A 23,942-nucleotide genomic window follows, 5' to 3' on the forward strand; every position below is an offset into this window, starting at 1 on the left:
AATATCTTTCTGGCCAAGCCATGTAGTTTTGTTCCTAGCAGTTCACCCAAGACTCTTTGGGCAAGAAAATTGTGGTGTTTTTTTACCATTTTTGGGCAAGAAGTGAGTGGTGATTCATTTTTACCCAGCAAGACTCTTCTTGCTCAGTCAAAGTCCCTATTACCAGTGTATTTCTCCAGCCTTCCAGACAGAAATCCGTGATGGGTCCAAAGTGAGTATCAAGACTGCTTCCTAATAGCAAAAAGTTGTGTCTTCTCATTCCTGGGATGACAGGAAGGTGAAGGAGTTGTTACTCTACAAGGCATGTGTGGACATGTTGAATCCGTGGAGAAAAGTGATGACTGGTGTAGCCAACAGAGAAGCCCACTATTCTGGGAAATGTCTAAAGAGATGGCACTTTGCTCTCTTGAGCTAAAACTCAGTCACCTCTGACACATTATCTCTGGTTTGATATATGATTAGTAATTACTGGGGGGAAATAGGAAGGGCAAGCTTTCCTGCAGAGCTTCATTTTACCACCAGTTTTGACTGGAATTGGTGACAACTGTGTCAGGATGTGCATTTGCATTTCCTTTCTCAGTTTTGAGTTGTGTGGTTCTTGTGGTAATCCAAGAAGAGGAAAGTCTCAGGGAAGACCCGAGAGAGGCAGGTGGTACAGTCTCCACTTAGAGCCACTGAGGGAGAGCATGTCATTAAGATGTGGCCAGTGCACCCACATAGCTTATGCTGAGGTCAAAGGGAAAAAGAGAAGGAGGCCACAAGTTTTGGAATATTTGGATAACTGAAGATCTGAGGCAAAGATCAACAAAAAGAGTTGAGTGAATGTCCTGTGAACATCCAGCTGAAAGAGGGCTGGGGGTAGGCACATGTGAGGACATCAATGAACAACACATCTGAGCACAGAAAGTGGGGAAGACAAAAAGAAGGAACTACCAAAAAGAAAAATCTGGGCTAACTGTGAAGGGTCCAGTCAGACGCAGAATAGCAGAACCACAGACAGTTTGAAGTTACCTATCCAACAAATAACCGAACAACCCCTTTGAGCAAATTTGTACTGGCAGCTTGAGTTTATACTGGCTCAGTGCTTTGAATCACTAGACCGTGGTGTTTTTGATTTGGTACTGGATGCCCTAGAATTTGAATTACTGTTATATAGCCCACAGCACAGGGAATGTGTTTACTCTGTGCTTCTGACAATTACAAAGCAGTTTAGAAGAGGAAGTTTATACAATAATATTGTATTTGTGAATATTCTTTCCTGGCTGACTTAAGTTGTTTATCTTTCCAGCAACCTGTTTACTAAAAATTCCATTTGCTCCATTGCATTGTTTCAGATTACCTATGTCAGCAGAGAATTCTTAGGCTTTTGAGAACAAATTTTTCAGAACTCTGAGAAAGTGATTATAAAAATCAGATGTATACTTGAATTAAAAAAAAATTTAAAAAAGGAAAGAGGGTTGTACAGCTGAACAGGTAAGATGTACACAAGGCTCAGCCACCTACTTAGTCTTAAATGTAAGCATTATCCGAACTTACAACTCCCTAGCAATTACTTGTTTGAGATCAGCTATCCAACAATTTCTCAGGTGGCCTAATTTGTAACAGAGCTCAGCAGCAGCAGCTGCTATTTATTTCAGTAGGAGTTGTGTAATTCAACAGCTTGGAAGACTAGACAAGCAGTGTTTAAAAGTGATCTCTGCTAGCTGCTTCATGCACTTTTCTATTTTCATTAGATACTAATATTAAGCAAAGAATATCAGAAATGCATTAAAAATCTTTTGTTATCCCTTTAGATCCTTTAACATTTTGATATTTCTGGGTCTTGAATGTTTCTCTCCAAGATATCACGCAGCTGTCCTCAGTTACTTGTTTCAATACTGGTGTTTCTGCTTAGCATTTTATTCTTGCTGTATTTGTTAGGAGAATGTGTAAATAAAGTACAAAATGCAACAAATTAAATATGTTTTTATGTTTAGGTTATGGTCTTCTGTTCTATTTCTACCCAACTAACAATGCTTATTTTCTCTTTCCACTACCTACTTTACATTGCTCCCATTTACCTCTGTAAATCTTCATGCTCCTTAGCACCCTCCTGTTTTTCTTAAAGAAAAGTAAGAACACATTACCTCAGTCTTTAGGTGAAGTTAAAACATCCAGATCAGTGGTTCTTATATGCATCTTGCTCACTGTGACTGTAGCCACCGTTGGCAGAGGTAGCAGAAGTTGCAGTAGCAACAGCATTCAGTATTGGCCAGGACAATGTGTTTGACTACTCAGGAATTATTTAGGCAGCACTTTGCTATGGCACATGTGTATTAGAATTTGGGAACCTCAATCTAGGTCATCTTCAGTCCAGCATGGCTTCCAAGAGCATGTCTCCTTTTCTGAGCACCTCAGAAAGCTGAGTGCTGGTCACAGCATTTCTTTCTTAGATTTAGGATTCCTGGCTGTCACCTGTGAGGAAGGAAAACAGTCTTTTGAATGACTTTGAATATATGTGCTTTAATACTTAGTGAAGTCATTTTAATGTTCTAGAAAAGAGTTTTTCATATACATGAGGTGTTAAAAGTAACTTGGTTTGATATATGTATACCTGTGGGGTTTTTTTAACCCAAAGAATATGGAAGCAGTCACCCTCATTATTTTATACATTTCTTTTTTAAATCTACTGTGCATTTAACTTATAGTAAAGTGTTCTTCATCGATGCAGTTCTTTTAGAATATTCCTACATTCCTTGCAAACTATGAAGCAAAGAACCTTAAGAAAAGGCACTGTATGTTTTATAGTACTGCTTACTGACAGACCTAAGTATGAAAAAAGCCAACATATCTATTTTTGCAACAAATCCATAAACTGTTATACAATAATCATACCCTACATTCTTTTAAATCTAATTTTGCAAAGAACAACTTAGTGATACACTGTGTTCTTATCTAACAGCTAGAGGGAATACATTTTCTTGTGTCTCATAGTAAGCTCATGCCAAAGTTGTTACTGTTCTGCTATGGAATTGTTGTAATAACAAACACACCTTCTTTTTTTAGTTAGTTGGTTTTTACTGAGCTTTGTTATACCACATATGCTCTTCTGCTGGAAACTTTTGTACCAGAAAGCCTTTGAAGAGTAGGAGCAGCTCTTTAAATTTATCTGGAAGTAGTGTGGTTTCTTCTACCTTGCCTGTTACTGCTGCTCACATTCTTTTATTTCCAGGTAGTAAGTGCTATGAATTTGTCAGGTTTTCATGAAAAGGCAATACACATTATCTAGAAATTTGCAACACAATATCAGTCTCTGTCCAAATCAACATTTTACTTCCTCTTAGAAAATGCAATTTATGTATCAATATCTTTTCTAGTATTTTTGGAAACCTTATTTGACACTAAGTATCAGGGTCCCATTTATCTTGTAACGAGTTCTAAAAAGTAGTGAAGTTAGCTCTTTACCCAAAGCCACAGATATTCTTACAGGTTCTTCTATGTTCCTGTACCTTTTGAGACGTACTGGGCACTCTACTGAACATGACATTTTTCTGCCAAGTTCATTTCTCTCCTGTGACTCGTGATAGGGAAGCACAGAAGCTCCTTTTTTACTTTACATCTTACCCTTAATTTATTGAAAAGGCATCTCTTAGTTCCAAAGGCATGTACGTGAAGTCCTCAGGTTTGCTAACCTGTTTTTTTCAGTTGCTCATTATTTTCTCTAATTTATCGCAAAATATTCTGGAGACAGTTCTCTGGGACACGAGCAATGATGATGAAAGAGTACACTAGCATAAAGACTGAAAACACAATGAAATTACTTGAAGTCACAGAATAGCTAAATTTTAAGAGATCAATTACGTATGTATGGTTTGTTGTGACATTTAATTCTCAAAATAAAATGTAAAGTCTTCCTCAGCTTTCTAATCAGAACATCCATTCTCCCAAATAATGAAAGCTACTAATTTTGAGTTGCTTGCAGAATTGAACTCAAAGCGAACAAAAATCCTTTCTTTTCTGATAGTTGTTGTTAAAGTACAGCAAAGCAGGAATCGCACCGGCTCTCAAATTACCATAAAGACAGAGCACAGTTACGGGCCATACAGGCAGGCACATTAACCAACCCATGGGAACGCAGCACAAGCTACAACAATCCAACATAACCCAAGGCACGTGCTCCAGCTCTAAGCTGCTTCACCAAACCAGCATGACTGCTTTTAGCCACAAAGCCAAACGGCTCCGTGGCACGGCACGCCACACGGCGCTCCCAAGCCGCCCCTTACAATGGATATACTCCCACGGAACGCACACGCAGAACAGAGGACTCCCAAACCTCTCTCCAGCTTCCATTTAATGTTTCAATCTTCCCTGCTAATTTATGATCAGTTATCAAATACTGCATTTCATGAGCAGAACGAGGATTGCAGCGCCTGCCATCCCGCCCTTGATCTGTGCTACTCCCATGCTGTTTGTGACAGCCTATCCCATGATCCGTCAGGTTGGTGCTCCCCCCCAGGGTTGTTACCTACGCCAGGGACAGGGCTTGCTTAACTGGTTCTGTAACAAAGCAGCAGGAAGATGCAAATACTAGAATAGGTGAAACTACTTTTAAAATTCCCTCTAAATGAATTAGCATGTTAATGGTTGGATGTGCTTTGCATTTTTACTCCTACAGGTCTTTGCAGATTATAAAAAGCAATAGTTAATCCTTCAAAGAGACATGAAATAAAAATATTATTCTCAATTCAGTATTTGTTTGGGTCATCCTCTGGAGTTAAACTGAAAGTTTAACAGCATTCATATCCTTACAATAGATATCCGTCGCATAGCATGCAAACATAATGTATAATGCTTCATGCAGTTCATTGGGTTTCCAGTGCAATTTCTACAGCTGTTCTTCTGTAATGTTTCTATGAGATGTGAGGAACAATTTTCCCAAGAAGTAAAATCTGCTGATTTAATTTGGTTGGGAGCATCATTGCCCTTTGAACTATATGCATAAACATACTAAAACATCAGGTTCTAACGTTGGCCCTAATGTCCTTCCCTTAGAACGACTGCTGATTCTCTTTCCCCTGCTTTGCGGGCCCCTTACACCACCTCCCTTACCTCTCGGCCTCCTGGATGACTGAGTCTCAAAAAGATGCGAGGAAAGGCCTGCAGCAGGCTGCGGTTGATGGCCAGTAGACCTGCTGGGAACTGCAATGATGCTGGGAACATAGGAGGGTACCAGAGCGAGGGATGATTACTGAGGGACACGATACTGGAATGATATGGGCTGAGGATTCAGTTGTCCTGTGAATATACCACGAGTGCGAGGGGGGCAGGGGGGACAGACAGAAAAAGCAAATAAAAACTAAAGTGATACAAGGAGGCGGACAGAATCTCGCAGCAACGAAGGCTGCGGCAGATTCAGAGGACCACATTCGAGGAACTCACTCCGCGGACTATGCTACTGTCATCCTCACAGCTTGCTTTCTCCCACTGCCCACCAGAGAAGCAGCAACAGCAGCTATCATGAGCTGGGGAACGCACGGAGGCTGTATGGGGCTGGAGTAACAGCCTGCGATACACAGGAAGCAAAGACAGAATCCAGGGATGGTGTGGAAGCCTCCATATCTTACCTGTGAGTCACTTGAAAGTTGCCTTGACCTCCACCGCAGAGACTGCTTCAAAGGATGAAAACCACTAGTTTAGAAGAAGGGAAATTTGGAAGGGCTTTTAACAGTGAAGATGACAGGGAGGGTTACCCCAGGAGGTAACCAATATCACATGTCAATCAAGGGAATCTTCCAAAAGATGGCCAAAGCATCTGATTATGCTGCACTGTAGAATGCGTCCATCTTTTTACTAATAGAACTAATCTCATGTTACAGTGCTGGTTTTCTCATTCTAATATGTATTAAATACAAAACCCACTGATCAGTACTGCTAGTGGTGACCCCTGCTTGACTCACAAGTAACACTACATGACCAGAGTGCTTTTTCCATACAACTTTTTCAATAAAGTATTCCCCAGTTATGGATTTAATGTTCAATTCTTGGAGTAGAGTTGGTTCTAGTTGATTTCCACTGAATTTGTTATCACATGCCAGTAAGTCTCCTGTTCTTTAAAAATCAATCATATTATTTCCTTTTCTCTTTTTCCACATGCCCTATCTTTCAACCACTCTTTCGCTAGCACACATGTTGCCACCACACTCTGTTCACAGATGGACTTTGTATTTTTCACTGAATATTTGCAAAGGGCTGAATTTCTTCACATGACCGGTAATCAGTCCTGTATGTGAAGTAAATGCAATAAAAAGTTTAAAAAAGGTAAATATAGTCTGGCAAGCGCTTGTTTCTCTTTAATGTCTGTTTCCTATCATGGATTTTGTTTCTGCAGGCCAGAAATGCATGTAAATCTTCTTGTGTCTTCAGAAGGTTATTTATATATTGGGACTGGATGAATGCCCATTCCTTCGTATCTTTCTGTCATTCATCAATTCTTTTTCAGCAATAAACTATGTACAAATATGAATTACTGGCAAGCCTTAAAAATCTGAAACAAAACTATAAAATAAAGTTGCAGAATATAGCTAGTCACAGTGCATAGTCAAGAAAAATTGCAATGTCCGTTGCACTGATGTGAACCCTGGGTTTTCACACCCTGGTTAAAAAAATTCAAATGGATTTATATTAAAAAAAATCATTATCAAATACTGACTTTGAAGTAGAGAAATAACTGATACCACTAACAATATTGTCAGGGGTTGAGATGACTTCTTATGAAGGCAGTTCATAATAGTTCTGACACTTGAGCAAGAACTTGCTTAAGGCACTGTTTGCCTTTGTAAGGCCCTATGATGATAAGACTTCCTTTCAAAAAATATTTGATTTATAGAAAAATGAAACAATTAGCTTAGTTTGCTAAACAAACCTCCAAATGATGCAAATTTGACATTCATTTATCAGCGTTAACCTGACCTTACTTTTTTCTACCCTCGAGTGTTAAGATTAAACCACAGCCTCTAACACTTCCTGTTTGTGCTGCTACCTCCATTGCGAAGTTTTTCTTTTAATTCCAATCTGTTATTTTAATTTATTTTTTTTAGCCTATTTTCTTTGAAACCATCATTGCTAACATGATGGAAATCAGTAAGTATACTGAGGCAGAAGCTCCTACCCGAACGACTAAACAAAAGAAAACACCCAAATCAAAACCAGTTTTGCTTCTTACTAAACCAAACCAGAACAGCTCCAGAATTCTTAACGCAGTCCACAAGCAGGCACTTCCCTTTTGGCCAATAAAGTTTTACATCTTTTTGCCAGTGGTGAACTTTGTTTTTAATATAGCATATATTTCCCTGAAAGCAAAAACTGCTGCAGTTTAACCACGTTATTTTGACTTTTGGCATAACGCAAGCATGGACACACATATATTATATTACATTACCTTCTATCCTTCTCATCACAATGGTAACGCAGAGGGAAGAAGCGCGTCTCTCTCTTTCCATTCTGTACTTTGCTGCTGTTTCCATCTGCTCTAAGAGGCTGTGATCAACTGTTCCACCTACTTTACTAAGAGTTTGCTTAAACATTGCTCTTGGATGTCTTCATTTTCTTACATCAGCTGGTTTCCTTATGACTGTTTCACAAGGGAATCTGTATATTGTTATCCGAGGTGCTTATCTAAAATAAGTCCAGCATTTCCTCCCGATTGCGACAGAGGTAAGCTGCTAGTTGATGATTTTCTGGGGGGAAGATGTGTTCCCCTGGGACTTCAAGGATATGGGAGACACACATTGTATTACTGAAGTTCCAAGGATATGAAATAACACACAGCATTATGTAGTAAAAGGATCAAATTAACACAACATACACTGAAACATTACAATCAAAATGCATAGTGAAATCGTCTTTTCCCCCCATTTATAAGATCTCTAACAGAAGGTCATAGCTAGCCAGTACTTAAGACTCAGTCCTTCAAGTCTCTGTAGGTGCTCAATGCCACGCTGAAATCTCATAATCATTACAGATCGTGTGCTCTTAAAACTCTTAGTTACAATACGTCACTAAACACACTTTTTCCAAAAATCAAAGACCCAGCTTATTCAGTGAACAAAGGAATGAATCTATATCAAGCAGTAGGAGCCCGTTCTTAATTTTAAAATTATTTCTATAGCTTAGAGTAGTAAAAATAAAAGATGTTTAAAAATGGATATTCCTTAAATCTTAGGCTGCTTTTCAGAAAAGCTGTTCACTATTCTAAGCATTTTTCTTCTACTGAATTTTTCAGTGACCTAAATATAAATGAGCACATTAAAAAAATGTCTCAAAACCAGTTACTTTTGCCAGCGCTAGCTTATGTAGTCCATTACATTTTCTTTCCCCATTAAATTTCATTAAGTCCTGGTATTTTTGTTGGTTTCTGGGTGTCATCAGTTTTAACTTGTATTACTTTTTTTTTTTTTTGCTGAGTTTGAATATTTTTAATCTATCCCTTTTGGCTCCTGTTACCAAATAAAAGTAAAGAAACTAACTTAATTTTTGTCAGTATATTTACCATACAGTTGCAATCCTCTATATAAATTAAAAGCAAATTAAAATGTATTTTAAATTAGATGGAAATGTGTATATAAAGATAAAGCTGCAGAAACTGAAGCAGGCTAATCATAAACGAAGCTAATAGCCTAATTATAAAGCTTACCATAAAAAACCCACAAAGCCCAAGAATAAACATAAAAATCTAAACAAAGGAAAAAACCCTGTTCTCTTATTCAGACGGGCAGACAATCCCATTTAGACCCTTACACATTTCACAATATTTGTACACTTAAAATACAGATACTTGAGGCTGGTTGACTGTGGCTTGTTACTTGGCCATTCTTAAATGCTATATGATAGGATGGGAGGTCTCAAAATTCTGCTCCTAAAATTAATAACTTCAGGGAAGAAGAATCTGTATTAACCTACTAAAGGCTTTTTTTTTTTGTGGACTCTCTACTGTCCTTCTGCTTGGATTAAATATTCAAGATGAGCATAAGGCACATAATCTTATCCCGGATATTACTGCTATTACTCTTTCATTCTACCCACATTGACAACACTATGTGACCAATGACCAGTAAACATGGTATCACTGGTTATTGTTTAGAGAGGCCATAAGCTGCAAGGTATAAAGCACTGCTGACAACGATAGTACCCCATAAAAGAACCTTAAGAGCTAGCACAAAGTGAGCTGAACTACTGCCAATAATGTTGAATAACTTTTAAAAAATATTCAAAGTATAGATAGGACCTAGGTCTATTCCACCAACTGTGTTTAAGGAAGTCACCTGTCTGTAATTTGCTCCTTGACCCTCCATACAATATGAAGCAATGATACAGAAGTTCTTTCAACATTGACACATTTTTTAAGTTGTTGAATTGCTTACAGAACACTGGCAAAATCTTAAATTTTGTCCAAAACCAGAGGTTTGAACCTATGGTGGAAATTAGAGATTTATTTTAAATAATGTCTGTACTTAACAAATGCTAAGTTTTGACAAATACTAAGAAGGTACATCAAATCCTTAACTGGTAGTATACTTCCATTCCTAGCTTAAGCAATCAAAGGTAAAGAGATGAGGATGTGTGGACGTGGAGAAGAGGACAGACATCCTGGCATCTCCCTAGAACAATCTCTGCCCCCCTTGGAGTTTCTTTGTTTTGGCTTGTTTTGTTTTGAGCTGCAAGAACTCTCCAAATGGGTGTTCAGCTGCAAGAACTCTGCAAATGGGTGTTCCCAGCTTCTGGCAGCCATATGTGCTGCCTACCATCTGTTTTCATTCCACTGTGCTATGGAGACAAACATACTTTATTTTTAGTGTTCTACATTTCCTGATGTTGCACATAACAGGGATTATATCTCATGCCTAAGCCACTATATGTGAAAAATCTTCCGTGGATAACTGATGAGTAAAGGCGATGTTATCACACAGGATCAGATGAGATCATTTTCATTACCCGCTTCTCAGTGCAAGTATATAATTTATACTGAAGTTTGCTTGACTCCTGTATACCTGTGCTTTCTCTCTATGCTGCCTACAAGGGGCTTCCTTCATATATTTTAAAAATACATTTTCCCAGCAACTTCCTGGGGTGTAGGAAATTACTGCTACAATTTCATGGTTGCCACTAGTGGTTGCTATTCTGCATGCAGCATTCGGAGTCAAAACAGGATATGAAGAAGTAAACAGCTGTATGATCAACTGTGGAGAGACAACAATGCAGTACAACAAATATTTGTTTGAAAGGAGGAATTCTGTGCACAGGCTCCCGCACAGTTCTGTCGGAAACCATGCACTCCAAAATTAGTTTGCAACCATTAATTGGATAGTACAGTATTTATATAAAATTTGATTGAAGAGATTTCACTGTTACATCTCAGTGCAGCTTTGGAAGGCACCCATGTCACACTGGACAGCTAGTAATTCTTTAAAATGCACCAAACTAAACTGAATTCTAGAAAACATTGCTGATTTTACCTATATTGACATTAAGCCATACATTTCTAGTCAACAGTATTTTTTCTTTCCCCATTTAACCTCCTCCTCAAACTTCTAAGCAGCTGAGTAAGCACTGACTTTTAGCCACATATGCCCTGATCAACATCTCCTACAACTCAACCAGTATCATATCATTGCCAGCATAACTTAATACCCCTACTTTTAAAGCACATTGCAGCACAGATCTTTCCATCATATAATATTGCAAATTCAGGATACTGTAAGTTATTATTAAGCAACTATTGATGAGCAATTACCTCTGGTTTCAAAAAATAATTAAAAATTTATTAAGAGTTGCACTGAAAGAGAGATCAACAAAGAAAACTGTGCCTTTAAAACAGCTTATGCATGAAGAGATTTAAAACGTTCACTGTTTATAGGGTACTCCAAAAGACACCTGAAGGAGTTCCATTTAACTTTTTCAGACTAGGTCTATTCAGTCTGAGGCTTTTACTCATTAATTCTTTCCTAAAATTAGCACTTTTATTCATTGCATGTGATGTTACAAATACAGAAGTACTTCTTGAGTAATTAGATTGGTGAGGCATTTTTCAATCTTTTTAATTCATTCAAACATTTTAATAATGGACTTCAATTATTCTACTCTTTGAGTGTATGATTTTATTAAGTTATCTGCAGCTATTACTCTTCCCCCAGAGATTCTGACCAAAATTGTGAGAAAATTACTTTTATCTTACTACTTTTAAATTTATTATGCCTTCTGCTTTCAAATTATCAAATGCAATTAAGCTGTTCTGCAATTCCTCACAGCCCTCTATTTTAAGTAATACAACGCCAAAAATAATTTCTGATTAAAGCAGTACCTTTTTCAGCTATCAAAATCACGAAGCGGAAACATTTTTGTTGATTGGTGTCACTAAGTCATCTTTTTTTGCCTATTTTCTTCCAACATAATATACAGATTAGTCTAAAATACTTTTCTGTTGGGTTCCCACTCAAAATCTCAGAACTAGCATTTAGCTGAAACTAAATACAGAAGGAGTTTTAAATGAAGACTGGCAAGTTCACTTTGCATTAGTCAAGTGTAGACGAACACCCTTCCATACAGCTCCCTGTAACTACGTTGTTCTGTATTAAGGGAGTGAGACTTTCTCTTTCTAATCCCCCTCACAAATTGTCAATTTACATTCTGAAACAAAATATGTAATCTATCATACATCATTCTGTCACTCCTGAGCTGCCATAATCTACTACTTTTTAAGATGTCTGTGGTATAATTTTGATGCCTATACTCACTATGCATACACAGTTTCCTAATAAAATCTAAATAGTCTTATATTCGCTTAATTTGTTGAAAAGTCAGCAAACATTTATTTCAATGTAAGTTATCTTTGACAATAATTTCAAATCAATAAAGTGGTTGGAAGGGTCAGAAAAAAGGAACAAAAAGCTTTAAAAACACTGATCTTGATAGCATCACCCCTAATTTTCACTTATTTTAAAATAAAACTGTAGTTTGAACTTTGCATTATAGTGCTATAATAGAAAATTTCTTGTACAGTCCAGCCATAGCCCTCCTCAAATTCTCTGATAAAGACTACCTAATCTGAACATTCACTTTATTCACAGCACTGCTACATCTGACATCTCCTGGGTGGCAGTTTTTATGATACTCAATGCAAAGAAATTTAAACGCTGCATTAAGGAACAGAAAAGCTGTATATACTTTTACATCAAATTTGCAAAAAGCATTCAAAGCAACTGAAGACAATAGCTTAAAAAGTAATTTCAACCTACACGCTTAATAAATCTTTTTAAAAGTGGGCAAATTTGAATTTATATAATTAAAAAAGTACTTATAATGAATAATCTATTTTTTCCTAGAAAAAAATCTGATGTTCTTACTCAGTTTTATGTCTCAATTTCATATCACAGGCCATGACAATTTTAGGTACATAATGAACATTTCTTTCAAAATTAGTTTATTTTCCTAGCACACCATCATATTTCCAAACATTTCTAGGTATTAAATGCAAGTTTAATACTTCGATATCTAACAAGATCATTTTAAGATTGCTTCGATATTTATCTTAATTTCAGCTCTTCTGGTTATTACATAAAATCATAGTTTTCTCTTAAAATGACTGTGTCTTCGATTATTCTTTAAAATATTTTAAAATCATCACAAATATCTGTTGTAATAGGAAAATGGAATTCAAACTGTTTTTCCAAGGAGTAGGTTATAAAAAAATCCCCAGCAAGTCAAGCCCAAAACTCCAAATTAAAATCGGTTACAATTGCTCTGTGCTCTTATGATCATGTTTTGCTTCCTAAAAAACTGTTTCCTTTCCATCATGAAGTTTAAGAAAAGAGTATTTAATGATTCAATCCCTTAATTTTGGTGTTTGTTTTTAAAGCAAAGAGGTTTTCATTGTGATGTTTACCTATTCAATACACGTGCAGTTTCAAGTTGGCTAAATGGAAGCAGTGAAACAGGAAATAAGCTGCCAGCAGGATGAACAGGAACTGCCAACCAAATCTTCATGTTGTATCCATGGTATAAAGTCTTCAAGGAATCCAAAGAACATCTCTTCAGTTCAGGTTCTCAGAGGTCACTGAGTTTTATAATTATCTCCAAGCAATTTTCTCCACATCCTGTTAAGCTGTCTCTAAACAGCTGTGTATGTTGCCATGCAGCTTCACCATCTCCTCCATTTAGAACTGCTCCCAACACAACTTCCGTTGCACCAGAAAAATCTGAATAGGAGCAAAGATTTTTATCTGTTGGAGGAAAAGATAAACAATTCAGTAAGCCACTGCTCCAGACAGCATATAATGCTAGAATGCATGTTAAAAAGGGTAACTCATAATGAATGTTTAAGGATCTCAGTTGCAACTACTCAAATTCGTCTGTCAATCAGTGGCAGGAAAAAAAAAAAAAAAAAACAGCTGCAAATTTTTAGTTAATAGTTGTTTAGTGCTCGTGCTCAGAGGACGTAGTCAAGATTGAAGCCACCACAGATAGAAGCATCTATCCTTCCTAGTAAAACATACAAGTATCTTGGATCCACTCTGTGTTCTTGCTAACCCTGCTCTGTTGCAGGTAGGGCTGTGTATATTAATAAAACTGGGCTTTGTACCAGTTTTTTGTACCAATTTTGATTAAATGCACAGTATTTTCTTGACCTTGCTAAGAAAGACTGAGTTGGAAAAGTCAAAAGGCATTTGCATTTCATTTTTAGTACTTGCACAGTGCTCTCTCCATATAAGCTATTTATTTCCAGTTACGCCTTTGCTGCATGATATAATTCATTATTTAAATTCCACACTTACCTCCTATCAGAGCAATTTCTGCTGTTGGAGAGCAAAGTCTCCACTTTATTCTTCCACTCTGAAATGTCTGACTGCTTGTCCTAATTGAAATGTTATCTATTTTTAGACCGACTGACTTGCACTCAAACTTCCAGCTGATGGAAGCAGAGGACGACCCCTCTTTTCGGGCTAAATAAACCTGAATGGAAAGAATACATAGTGAGCATGTCAAAGCCTGAGATGATCAACACACATCTAATTAATCGTTGTAACAAGGACATAAAATCTTAAGATAACACACTTTCATTCTTTATGAAGCCTCTGAACGTTTAAAACTGTACATAGTACAATTTTGTACATAATCTCATTCTGAATCCTTAAGTCTATTCCACAGGTAATTGTACATGTTCATAGTCCTTCACTAGGGAACACTAATCTATTTCAACATGCTTGGTAAAGTTTAAGCCACAAAAATACCTTTGTTATTTTTAAAAAAGCAGACTTCTGTTTTTTATATAAACGCGCAGGCCCACACACAGTTTCATTTTGGTTGTTCAGGACTGCTGATGAAGAAAACTGTGTAATCAGTATTTTGGACTCTTCAGATGTGGCTGCTGGCTGCACACCACTTCTCCTAGGACTTGGCATGTCTTGGTTAAAGCAAATCATGCATGCTAGCCATATACAAAACTTGTATTAACATTATTAAAACTGTTAGGGATTTGCATAATTTAATGTAGTCCCAATGCTGTTCTAAACTTCACCTGGCTGAACAGTCAAGCTCATGTGTTAACATCCATTAAAGTTACTATGAAACTTCATAAGAATTTTGTAATGAGCGTCTGATGATCCTTTCAAGTCTAGCATCTATTATCAGCAAACCAAAGGTACTTTAGATAAAAGAGACAAACCTGCCATGATCCTTTCAGAATCCTTAGTTAAGAAAACTTGTCAAAATTCTGTCATGTTCAGGCTTTTGATTAATGTCATACCGAATGGACTTAGATAGTTCTTTAGTTTTTAATCTGGAAAAAACAACCCTGAATAAAATGATAATAAAACACAGTAGTATGTTTTCCTAAAGATCCCACCCAAATATAGAAATGTCATTGACAGACTATAAAATGGAATTTTAGTGTTACTATGCACCAGGCATAAAAATGTTAACTCTCATGTTTAAGAAAGCTAAAAAACCCAAAGGTGTGAGGTGTTATGCTGAAGATTACCTGTGAAAATCTAACAATTTAACCCGCTTCCATGTGAATATAACCTTAATGTTCATGAAAGTGCTGATCTCCACACCATTTTTTAAGTACCTCAGCTAGTTCCATCAAGAGAAGGATTTCCCTCAATCAGATCCTACTGAATTGCCATATTTGAGTAAGAAAGCCAAAATACTCCATTAATTACCACCTGGTTGAGGTGCACTAAACATAGGCTTTTAGGGATAAAAACTAAAACACTAGCCTGTCTCATCTTCCATTATAATATCCAAGCATTTAATCAGAAAAATGGAAGTTAAAGTTTCCTTTTTTGTCTTTTTGACTGTCCTCTAACTTTCATACCTGGCTACTCTTTTTCCAGTATTATTTGAAAAAAGTCTGAATTCATGGGAGGGGAAAGAAAAAAAAAAAGGCTCATTCGAATTCTTTTCCACTGGAGCAATTCTTCTTGAAAAGCAGCTTTTAGAAACCCATGGATTTCAGATCTGCAAGTTCTCACATTCTTATTACCACCTACCATGGTCTGCTTGTTTGAGCCCTGGATGCCAAGTTATCTCTGGGTACTTTGATTAAATTTGTGTTTTGTACCTGTTTGAGTTTTGCACCATAAAGTCAAGTGACACTGAATAGCAAGAAAATACACAAATACGATGGAGATGGCTACTATCAGATTGGCCAAGATGATCACCTATCTGAATCATTTTGATCAACAACACTGCAAAGACAGAATACATAACTGAAGGTTCTTTTCTGTTAATCCTGGGCTAGTACCTATTACTAACCTAAAGTTACCTTTACTGTGGCTTTTACATTTAAATTCCTTTCCATTCATCACATACTAAATGATAAACAAAATATTTCTGTGAAGGCTCCTTTGACTGCTAAGTTTCTTGGACAGCTGCTGAATCAAACTCCAAATCTGTACCTTGCAGATCTACTAGAGGCATTACAAAAAGAACACACAAACCCCAAACAACCTTTCCCTCTGCTGTCTCCCGTAACAGAAACGACCCTCAACGAAAAGTCATTTTAGATTCACACACAGACATTCTGCAGGATGCTATTCCTGTAGAACTAACATGCCTTACCCACAAGCCTGAGATATACCTGGATCTGTAGCTCCTAATTTCTCAAGACCATGCTCTCATCCTTTACCTAGAAAAGTTGAGGTGCTATTGAATACAAGGGTAAAGTCTTTCTGCCTGGTCTTATAGATCGGTCCCTCCTTGTTTTATCTGATTAGTAGAGCTGAGCAGAACAGCAGACTCGTAACTGGTTTCAGTGCAAAGACAGTATGTTTCTTGCAAAAGTGAGGATGACTGATTATTGGAGACTTCAAGATCTAATGTGCTATCAGATTTTTAGCAGATCCTAGGGAAGCAGAGAACAGTTGTCCCTCATTCTGAGTTTTTGTAACTTCCCTTTTCCTATTAGCCTACCCTGTTGTAACATCTTTTATATTATTCTCCAGTTTCTTCCCTTATTCCTTCTCTTTTATGTAGAATAACCTCTTCAAGCTATTCCCCCACTGCATTTTGCAAATCGGTTATGTATAGACCCAGCACAGAAGACCTCAGAAGACAGTTACATACTTAGCTCCATTTTTCATCAATGGGAAGCAAACCATTGCCTAAGATAGAAGAATGTTTGGCCTTTCAGACTGAAAGAGACCTTTCAGACTAGTAAAATGACAGGGGAACAAAGCAATAACATGCTATAGTCCCTGACAGGAATGCTCAGTTCCACAGTCGGTAGCTGTTGCGGGAAAAGCTGTTTGCTAGTAAATGTCCCCTTCCCATCTTACAGGCATCAGTTATCTTCTTAGATTTAGAGCATATGACTCTTCCGCTGCTCAGTGTCCTGACAGATGGGAAGGAGTCTGGGTAGGGTATACAATAATCTGGATAACTGACAGGTTTTTGCCTTCTTGCAGATGGAACTGTATTATTCAGGATGACAATTTCTTCCTTTGGCTGTGTATCAAGGAGATATGATACACTATAAAGCTATTCTCCAAAACCAAAAGAAAAATTTTTTTGGAGAGAGGTACTGCTTTTCAATAAAACAGTATTGTGTGTTTGCCCAAAAGCATAAGAAGAAAGCCATTTTTTAAAATTTGGTGCTTTAGCAAGGAATTTACCTATCTGCAGAGAATTTGGTCATCCTTTCTGAAAGACAAGCTAAATTTATTTCCAATTTCTTAAATCATCTGACAATCTTACCTGAAGCTTAACAGTAACATTTACTAACATCAGCTAAATTCTGTGGGCACCAAGAGAGGTTTTGATGCCAAACACTAGCAAGGGTTTTCTATTTTATTGGAGTTATACTTTTAGGGTAGATCTTACGCTTTTAATATTTGTTATCCTTACCATTTTCCAATCTGTTTCAACCTTTCTCCAAATGGACTCTGCCTTCCAAACACCTGTTTCCCAGCCAATTATTTTTTCATTATTATTGGAAATCCGTGTATAACTATCTTCTACTATATTGTAGATGAGGTGGAAGACTTTAGACGTCTTCTCTTTTTCAGAGGGAATAAAAATTACTTCTTTTCTTTTCTGAAAAAGGCAAAACACACAAGCACCTTCATTCCCCAATACATTTCAGTAAGACTATGTTACTTTTAAACAGCATGTCATGGTTTCCCAATTCAGTTTTGCTGCCAACTGAAAAAAAAATATGTAATTTTTAAGAGAGGTCATGGACAAAAGCATTTCTGCAAAAGTTTTAAACCAATTTCCTACAATAGACCTGCACCTTTTCCAGAGGGGAGCAGTAATTTTATTTTTAAAGTTTTCACATAATTACTTTTAGAAGTAAATTACTAACAAAATAATATAAAATTAGCAGATTAAATTACATAAAATTAGCAAATTTAAGTAAGATATTAACATGTTAGGAATAGAAAACTTACATGTTGAGTATATTTCTTGTACAATCAATAAGTAAATGGTTATTTTGAATAGCAAATGAATTCTGTGATTATCATATACAGGTGCTTCTATATGATGGTTTACAAATCAACTTCAAAAAACGTAAGGTACAAACTTCATAACTTCACAGTATTACTTTTTTTTTTTTTAAAGATTTGTCATTGTTCTTATGAGTTTCAGCAAAGCAGAAATTAAATCTTCTAAACTGTGGAGGACTGAAATAAACTCTTAGTTTCTCAAACTTAAACAATCTTATGAAACTCATGAATTTCACCTAACTGGTTCTATTTAGGCTTGTCAGTCATTCTATATGACAGGATCACTACAAAACTGATGTAACGAGTGATGGGCTTTGCATTCTGGCTCAAGCTAAATATGGCTATGGTTCTGGGAAACTGTATCTTAGCATAAAAAAATTAAAAGTAAAATCTTGCTTTTGGAAACAGTGAAAAACATTGATATGAAAATCAATCAAGCTTATTATTTAAGAGATTGTTCCATTTACACAATCCTAATTTCTCCCACATTGTTTTATTAACAAAAATAGTTGGTCGAAGCCTGCTTCTAGGCTTTAACCAATAGTAACTAATAATATCAATAAACATTTTTTTAAAGTTTTCCCAACTGCTTTCAACTGCCTTAAACTTTCTAGTTCTGTCACACTGTAACTAATTAAAATGGGAAGAAGTATTTTTTATTAACTGGTAAGAGCAAAAAACACTTCAGATCAAGGATTCCCAAACATTTTTAGAATCAACGGACCACCATCAATCCTCAAAAATTTCTTATGGACCTCTACTGAATTCACATCAAACTTGCACCTAATGTTTTTGCATTTCACTGTTTGAACTAAATCCGCAGGCTACCTACCATAAGTGCTATTCCTCTGCAGACCATAATCACAGAACCTCTAGTTAGCTACCTCTAAGATGGTCACCAGTGCAAAAGTTAAATACCTCTGGACCAATTTCACCTCTGGCTATTCGCCAAGCCATTGACCCTGATGTCCTTCCACCATATTCTCCGGGTTTAGGTGTTTTAGGAGAAATGAATTCAACAAGCTCCACAATTGTTCTTTCCAAGAGCTCTCTCCTTCTATTTTCTGACAAAGAACGTTGTCTCTGAAAATACATTTAAGAAACAAAGTAAAAAATGCAGAAAAATGGTATCTGTAATTCTGCTCTAGAGTGACACCAACAGGGAAGAAAAACAATTGAAAAAACAGACTAACATTTAAAGTCTAGACTGACTGCTAGAAACATTAATCTTATACCACATGTGCAAATATAAATCAGGCATAACTGCATGGTTATTCAACAGCAGTGCTTTTTCAGTGAACTTGCATGCACTATGTGAATTTCTTTTAAAGTAAGGTTTGTGCTATGTTTATAGTGCATTTGCTTGGATGATAAAACGCTTCCATAGCATATTTTATAGCTATTCATATGTATTCTGTACCGTAGCTGTTCTTGATATTATTTGGGGGAAAGAGAAAGCAAGCATAATTATTGGGTCAAATTTTTCTTCTCTAAGGTGGAGTGATTTGGCTGGCAACAGTCTTGGTTTTGTGATTAAGCCCAAACAAGATTCAGTTGGTCTCTGAAAGAGTTATTTCACAGTGACTGACTATCATAAACAAACTATGACATTCATATTTTTACAGATATCAGAAAACTGAGAAAAACTTATCACCTATGCTTCAGGTAAATTAGTGGAAAAAAGAAAGAATTATAGAACACGCTTTCTTTGCCCACATGAATAAAACTACAGACATTTTTTTGGTACACATCTTACAAAAAGTCATTAGGAGGCTCGGGTTTTGTCTCCGTGATTTTCACATCAAATATACAGAGCTGAGATGTGAAGCCTTCTTCCTTAACTGTAGATACACCCGCACAGGGTTGGAAAATTAAATTCAACATTGAATATGCGAATGATTACACATCATCCTTTTTTTCTACTTTGGTGATCTCCAAAGGCATGCACACTCAGCCTACTAGGACCTGAAACTTCAGGCCAATAAGTATTCCAATTATCTCAAAAACAGTCCTGACCCAGAAAGTTTTGCTATTAGGGACCAGAAAAGAGATATTTGAAAGGTTTTTGTTCCAGACAACAACGTGGAATTGGATAAAAGAAAGCAGATACAGAGAAATGATGAGAAACAGCTCCAGCTGAACAAATCCCAGCTGCCAAACACCAGCTCTACCACAGCAAGGGGGAAATACACCTCTGCTTGTGTTGATGGATGACAAGCAGCGACTCCAGCAGTTCCTCATGAAACACCAGGCCTTCCTGGTGCACTTTGGGTATCCATATGCAGTACTACAAATGTCACTCCAGCTCAGAGGAAGTTTGATACGGCTTACCCTAAGTTAGCAATACTAATCTACAATTTTCTTCGAGCCACTTTGATGTAGGGAAACCCAGTGTCAGGGGTCATCACCACTGAAATTAGTGATGCCACACTGAGAATTGGTTGCCCTTGCTCTGCAGCTGTTGTAACAATACCTGAAAAAACCAAACCTGTTAAAGAACAGAGCTTCAACACAAAAGGGGTGTTTCAGAATACAGGCCTCTTCTTATGTATGATACAAGAAATCAGTAAGTTCCTCAACTGTAAAAAGTACAAGTATGTTAATTCTTGTCATCTCCCCCCACCCCGTAGACTTTTGCATATAAATGCTATCAGCGTGTAAGACATGCATAATGCTCAGACTCTGCAGAAATCAACACCGCCTGTGCTGGGAAAACCTGTAACTACGTTTCCTACAAGTGACATTGTCATCAATAGCATTCATGTACTAAAATGGATTCCAAGAACTCCATTATCAACTGTCATGGCTCAAACTTCCTGCTTTTGTTTTTTCTTAAGGTATTACCCTCTACATACATGCTCAGGCCCCATCTTTTTTTGGCAGACAAAGGGAATAGGAAGGAAGAGGGTTTTAGAACTGCAGCTTTAAATTCAGTTCTGCATCACACGCAAGTTATGCTGTGATGTTTCTGAAGGACTGTTTTGGAAGATGGATAACCTGTGATTTAAGTGGACCCACTGCTGGGTAAGCAACAGATAATTTGAGGGTAGAAATTTAATTTCAAACGTTTAAACAAGGAATACTGGTTCACCTCACATCAATCACCATGAGATGGTCACAATTCAACCTAAATTACTAGTTTTCCTTTTAAGAGCTGACCTGGCTGTAGCTACAATCATTCACAATCACTACCAAAAATGGGGCCTGGAGCAAATAAAAAAAGAATTTGTTTCCCTGCCCCACCATCCAATTTCCAACGAAGGCAGTGAAAGTTCAGGGTCCTCTCCCCACTTTCTATAAGGGCAACATACAACGGACTGGAATAGGGCACTGCCTATTGTAGGTAACATACAATGGACTGGAATAGGGTAGTGCCTGTACAAAGTAGGTGAAGAAAAACTTTCTAGTCAAAGTGTGAGATGGTACTATAGAATAACATGCGATGGTTGGTAATCCACAGGCTACATACCCATTGAGGAATGCCTGACCCAAAAAAAGCACACACACAGTATTTCTGAGAAGTAAGATAGTGTACTGAATAGATTAAATTATCCTTGCCTCTCTTCCATTTAACAGTGACAGTCACTCAATACCCTTGGAACTGTTGTGTTGCCTCTACTTGGCCACTAAACAGACAGACAAGCAGAGAAATAATGACCAGAGCCATTGCTCTTTATGCAGGAAAGTACAATAATGATCTCTTGGATTCCATTTTCACTAACGTTGCAGTCTAGGTGATAACGTATACTGCATACTGTGCTGCTCTTTAGTTGTAATTTAGAAGAATTGAGCTTGAAAGACGCAGTGTTAGGAGCTCTGCATCAAAAGATACCAAGACTATAATCCTTCCTAGTAGGGAACCAGTCTCCAGGAGATGATGGGAAAAGTGAAAGTTAGTGGAGGCCTCTGCCTACATCAGTTATCTGCTGAATGGGTTGCAGTGAAGGAAACCGCATACTAGCTGAAATGGAGACTTGTGACTGAGCAGCGTAATGGAAACCTGCTGTAAAATGTCTTGATAGTTCTAGGGGTGAGCTGCCTTACCCCTCTACTGACCACAGAAGCTGCTGAATACGACATGGAGATCCTCAGACAGCAACTTTTTAATGGCCCCTTGATTCCCACTGCATTGTCACCTTAGTATGAACTTTAGGAAAGGCCCTTTGAGTAAGACAAACGTAAGAAAAAAACTGTTCTTCTAGCAATCCGATGGCAAACTGCCTCTAAGTCTCTGAAATCCAATTCCAACTATAACAAACAAAAGAAAAAGGGAGTAAGAGCAGTTACTTACAAGGATTAAATTTGCTATCAATTTAATAAATTAAATTAATCAAACATCTTGTGAACAGCTACTGGGCAAAAGGAAGTGTGTGTGGGACGAGGGGAGTGCGAGTATCATTCAGCTTGTAGAAAGGGAGAGTAAGTTGTTCCTCAAAATAAGATACCATCAAAGAGACTGACAAAGGTGTTCTAATATTATCACAAGACAGCTTTAATAATACTGGAAAGCAGTAGGGAAAGCGTGCAGCATAAAGAAGAAAGGGCTGGGATTTTCCACATGTAGAGAAAGGAAGACAGGAGAAATACAAGAGTGTCTTGGAAGCGCGGTGTATAGCTTTCTTCCCTGTACTTGGTTTTTAATGAAGTTTTCATTTAAAACATGACCAGAATGCCTGTTTTCTCTGTTTGAAGAGTGCTCATGTCAGCTCATGAGCTGGAAAAAAATAAGAAACAGGCCAACAGACCAACATGCAGCACCATCTGTTGGAGATGGCAGTGCACTTTTTTACTGGAGTTCTCTAGACTGCCCTAAGTGAAACAGAGCATGATCCTACGGTGACATCATTGAGGTGAGAAGGAGGTCAGGCAAGCCAGCCCATGAGTCAGTTGCCTATACTTTCCTGATTCCATCAATCTTGTCAGAGTAATTTTTCAACTTACTAGCGCCTCATTTCCAAGGTTATCTCTCCCTAGGGACAACCGGTGGAGGAGAAGAGTCTGGTGACTGGTTTCTATTGCCAGTAGATCAGAAGATCAGTTTTGTAGTCAGCAAGGGTTCAATGCTTGGAGAGGACACCATTGAATTCCTGCAACCCTGCACAAAGTGCACGCATTCCTCAATTTGAATTTCTGATCCTTTACCTCCTTTTATGTTGCTACTCTGTGGTCAGCCTTCTCAGTGCTCCACTCTGCTATGTGACTCTAATTTTTCATTACTGATAAAACATTTGAGGCCAGGGCTTGAAATCATGAGTCCAGCTCAATTCTTCACACTCTTAGTGTGTGGCTATAACCCTCAAGCCAGCAGGCCTCTAAAAAGGCAAAAACTTTTGTTTATTAAGCCATCAGTTATATACTATCACAAGAACTAAAGTTTCGATGCACAGAAATTAGCCCTGGAAGGAAGTGGGGACGAAACAGAACCTTACAGGTGGTTCAAGGTTTTGTGGTATTCTAGTATATAGAGTCAAGAAAAGTTCATCCTGTCGCAAGTAGGGAGTGGAAAAAGCTTAGCAGAGAGGTGCTGAGTGCACTCGGGTTCTGTGACTATGACATGCAGGTACAAATGGCTCCATGTGTTTTGGGGACGTTAGGCATGAACACTGTATGCGGCTCTGAGCCAAAGCTCTACTGACAATCAACACTTCTTGAAAGTCTTGGAAACAGCCTGTGAATCGTTCTTCCTGCTTCCTAGAGCTTGTAAGAAGTTTTGGGAAACAAGTTAGGCCTACATTTCTTATAACTATAAATGCTATTGTTTTCAAGTTATAGCATTATTGATGTGGAAAATGCTCAGCCACTCTCAAGGAGTCCACACAGTTACAAAGCAGTTGTAGTTTACCCCAACATCTGGTGATACACAAGTCTACTCCAAAGCCATCAAGAAAACACACGGTATATATTATATATACACACACTGTATGTACACACCCATTTGACTATGTAAGAGATGATCATAGA

The 23,942-nt window shown here is 37.5% G+C and overlaps 1 protein-coding gene across 1 annotated transcript in view; it reads right to left on the minus strand.

The window, feature by feature from the left end:
- Nucleotides 1-10,972: 10,972 nt before the first annotated feature.
- Nucleotides 10,973-23,942, minus strand: part of NGLY1 (N-glycanase 1) — a gene marked incomplete at its 5' end in the record, with an annotated part of 24,921 nt that continues 11,951 nt past the window's right edge. Inside the window, 4 exons of the mRNA XM_019474468.1 lie at nt 10,973-13,253; nt 13,806-13,983; nt 17,380-17,568; nt 18,900-19,064. Of these exons, the coding sequence (XP_019330013.1) occupies nt 13,078-13,253; nt 13,806-13,983; nt 17,380-17,568; nt 18,900-19,064 (708 nt within the window). The remainder of the gene's footprint in view (nt 13,254-13,805; nt 13,984-17,379; nt 17,569-18,899; nt 19,065-23,942) is intronic.

The sequence above is a fragment of the Aptenodytes forsteri genome, unplaced genomic scaffold (assembly GCF_000699145.1).
Source record: "Aptenodytes forsteri isolate BGI_AS27 unplaced genomic scaffold, ASM69914v1 Scaffold9, whole genome shotgun sequence".
Classification (NCBI taxonomy): Eukaryota; Metazoa; Chordata; class Aves; order Sphenisciformes; family Spheniscidae; genus Aptenodytes; species Aptenodytes forsteri.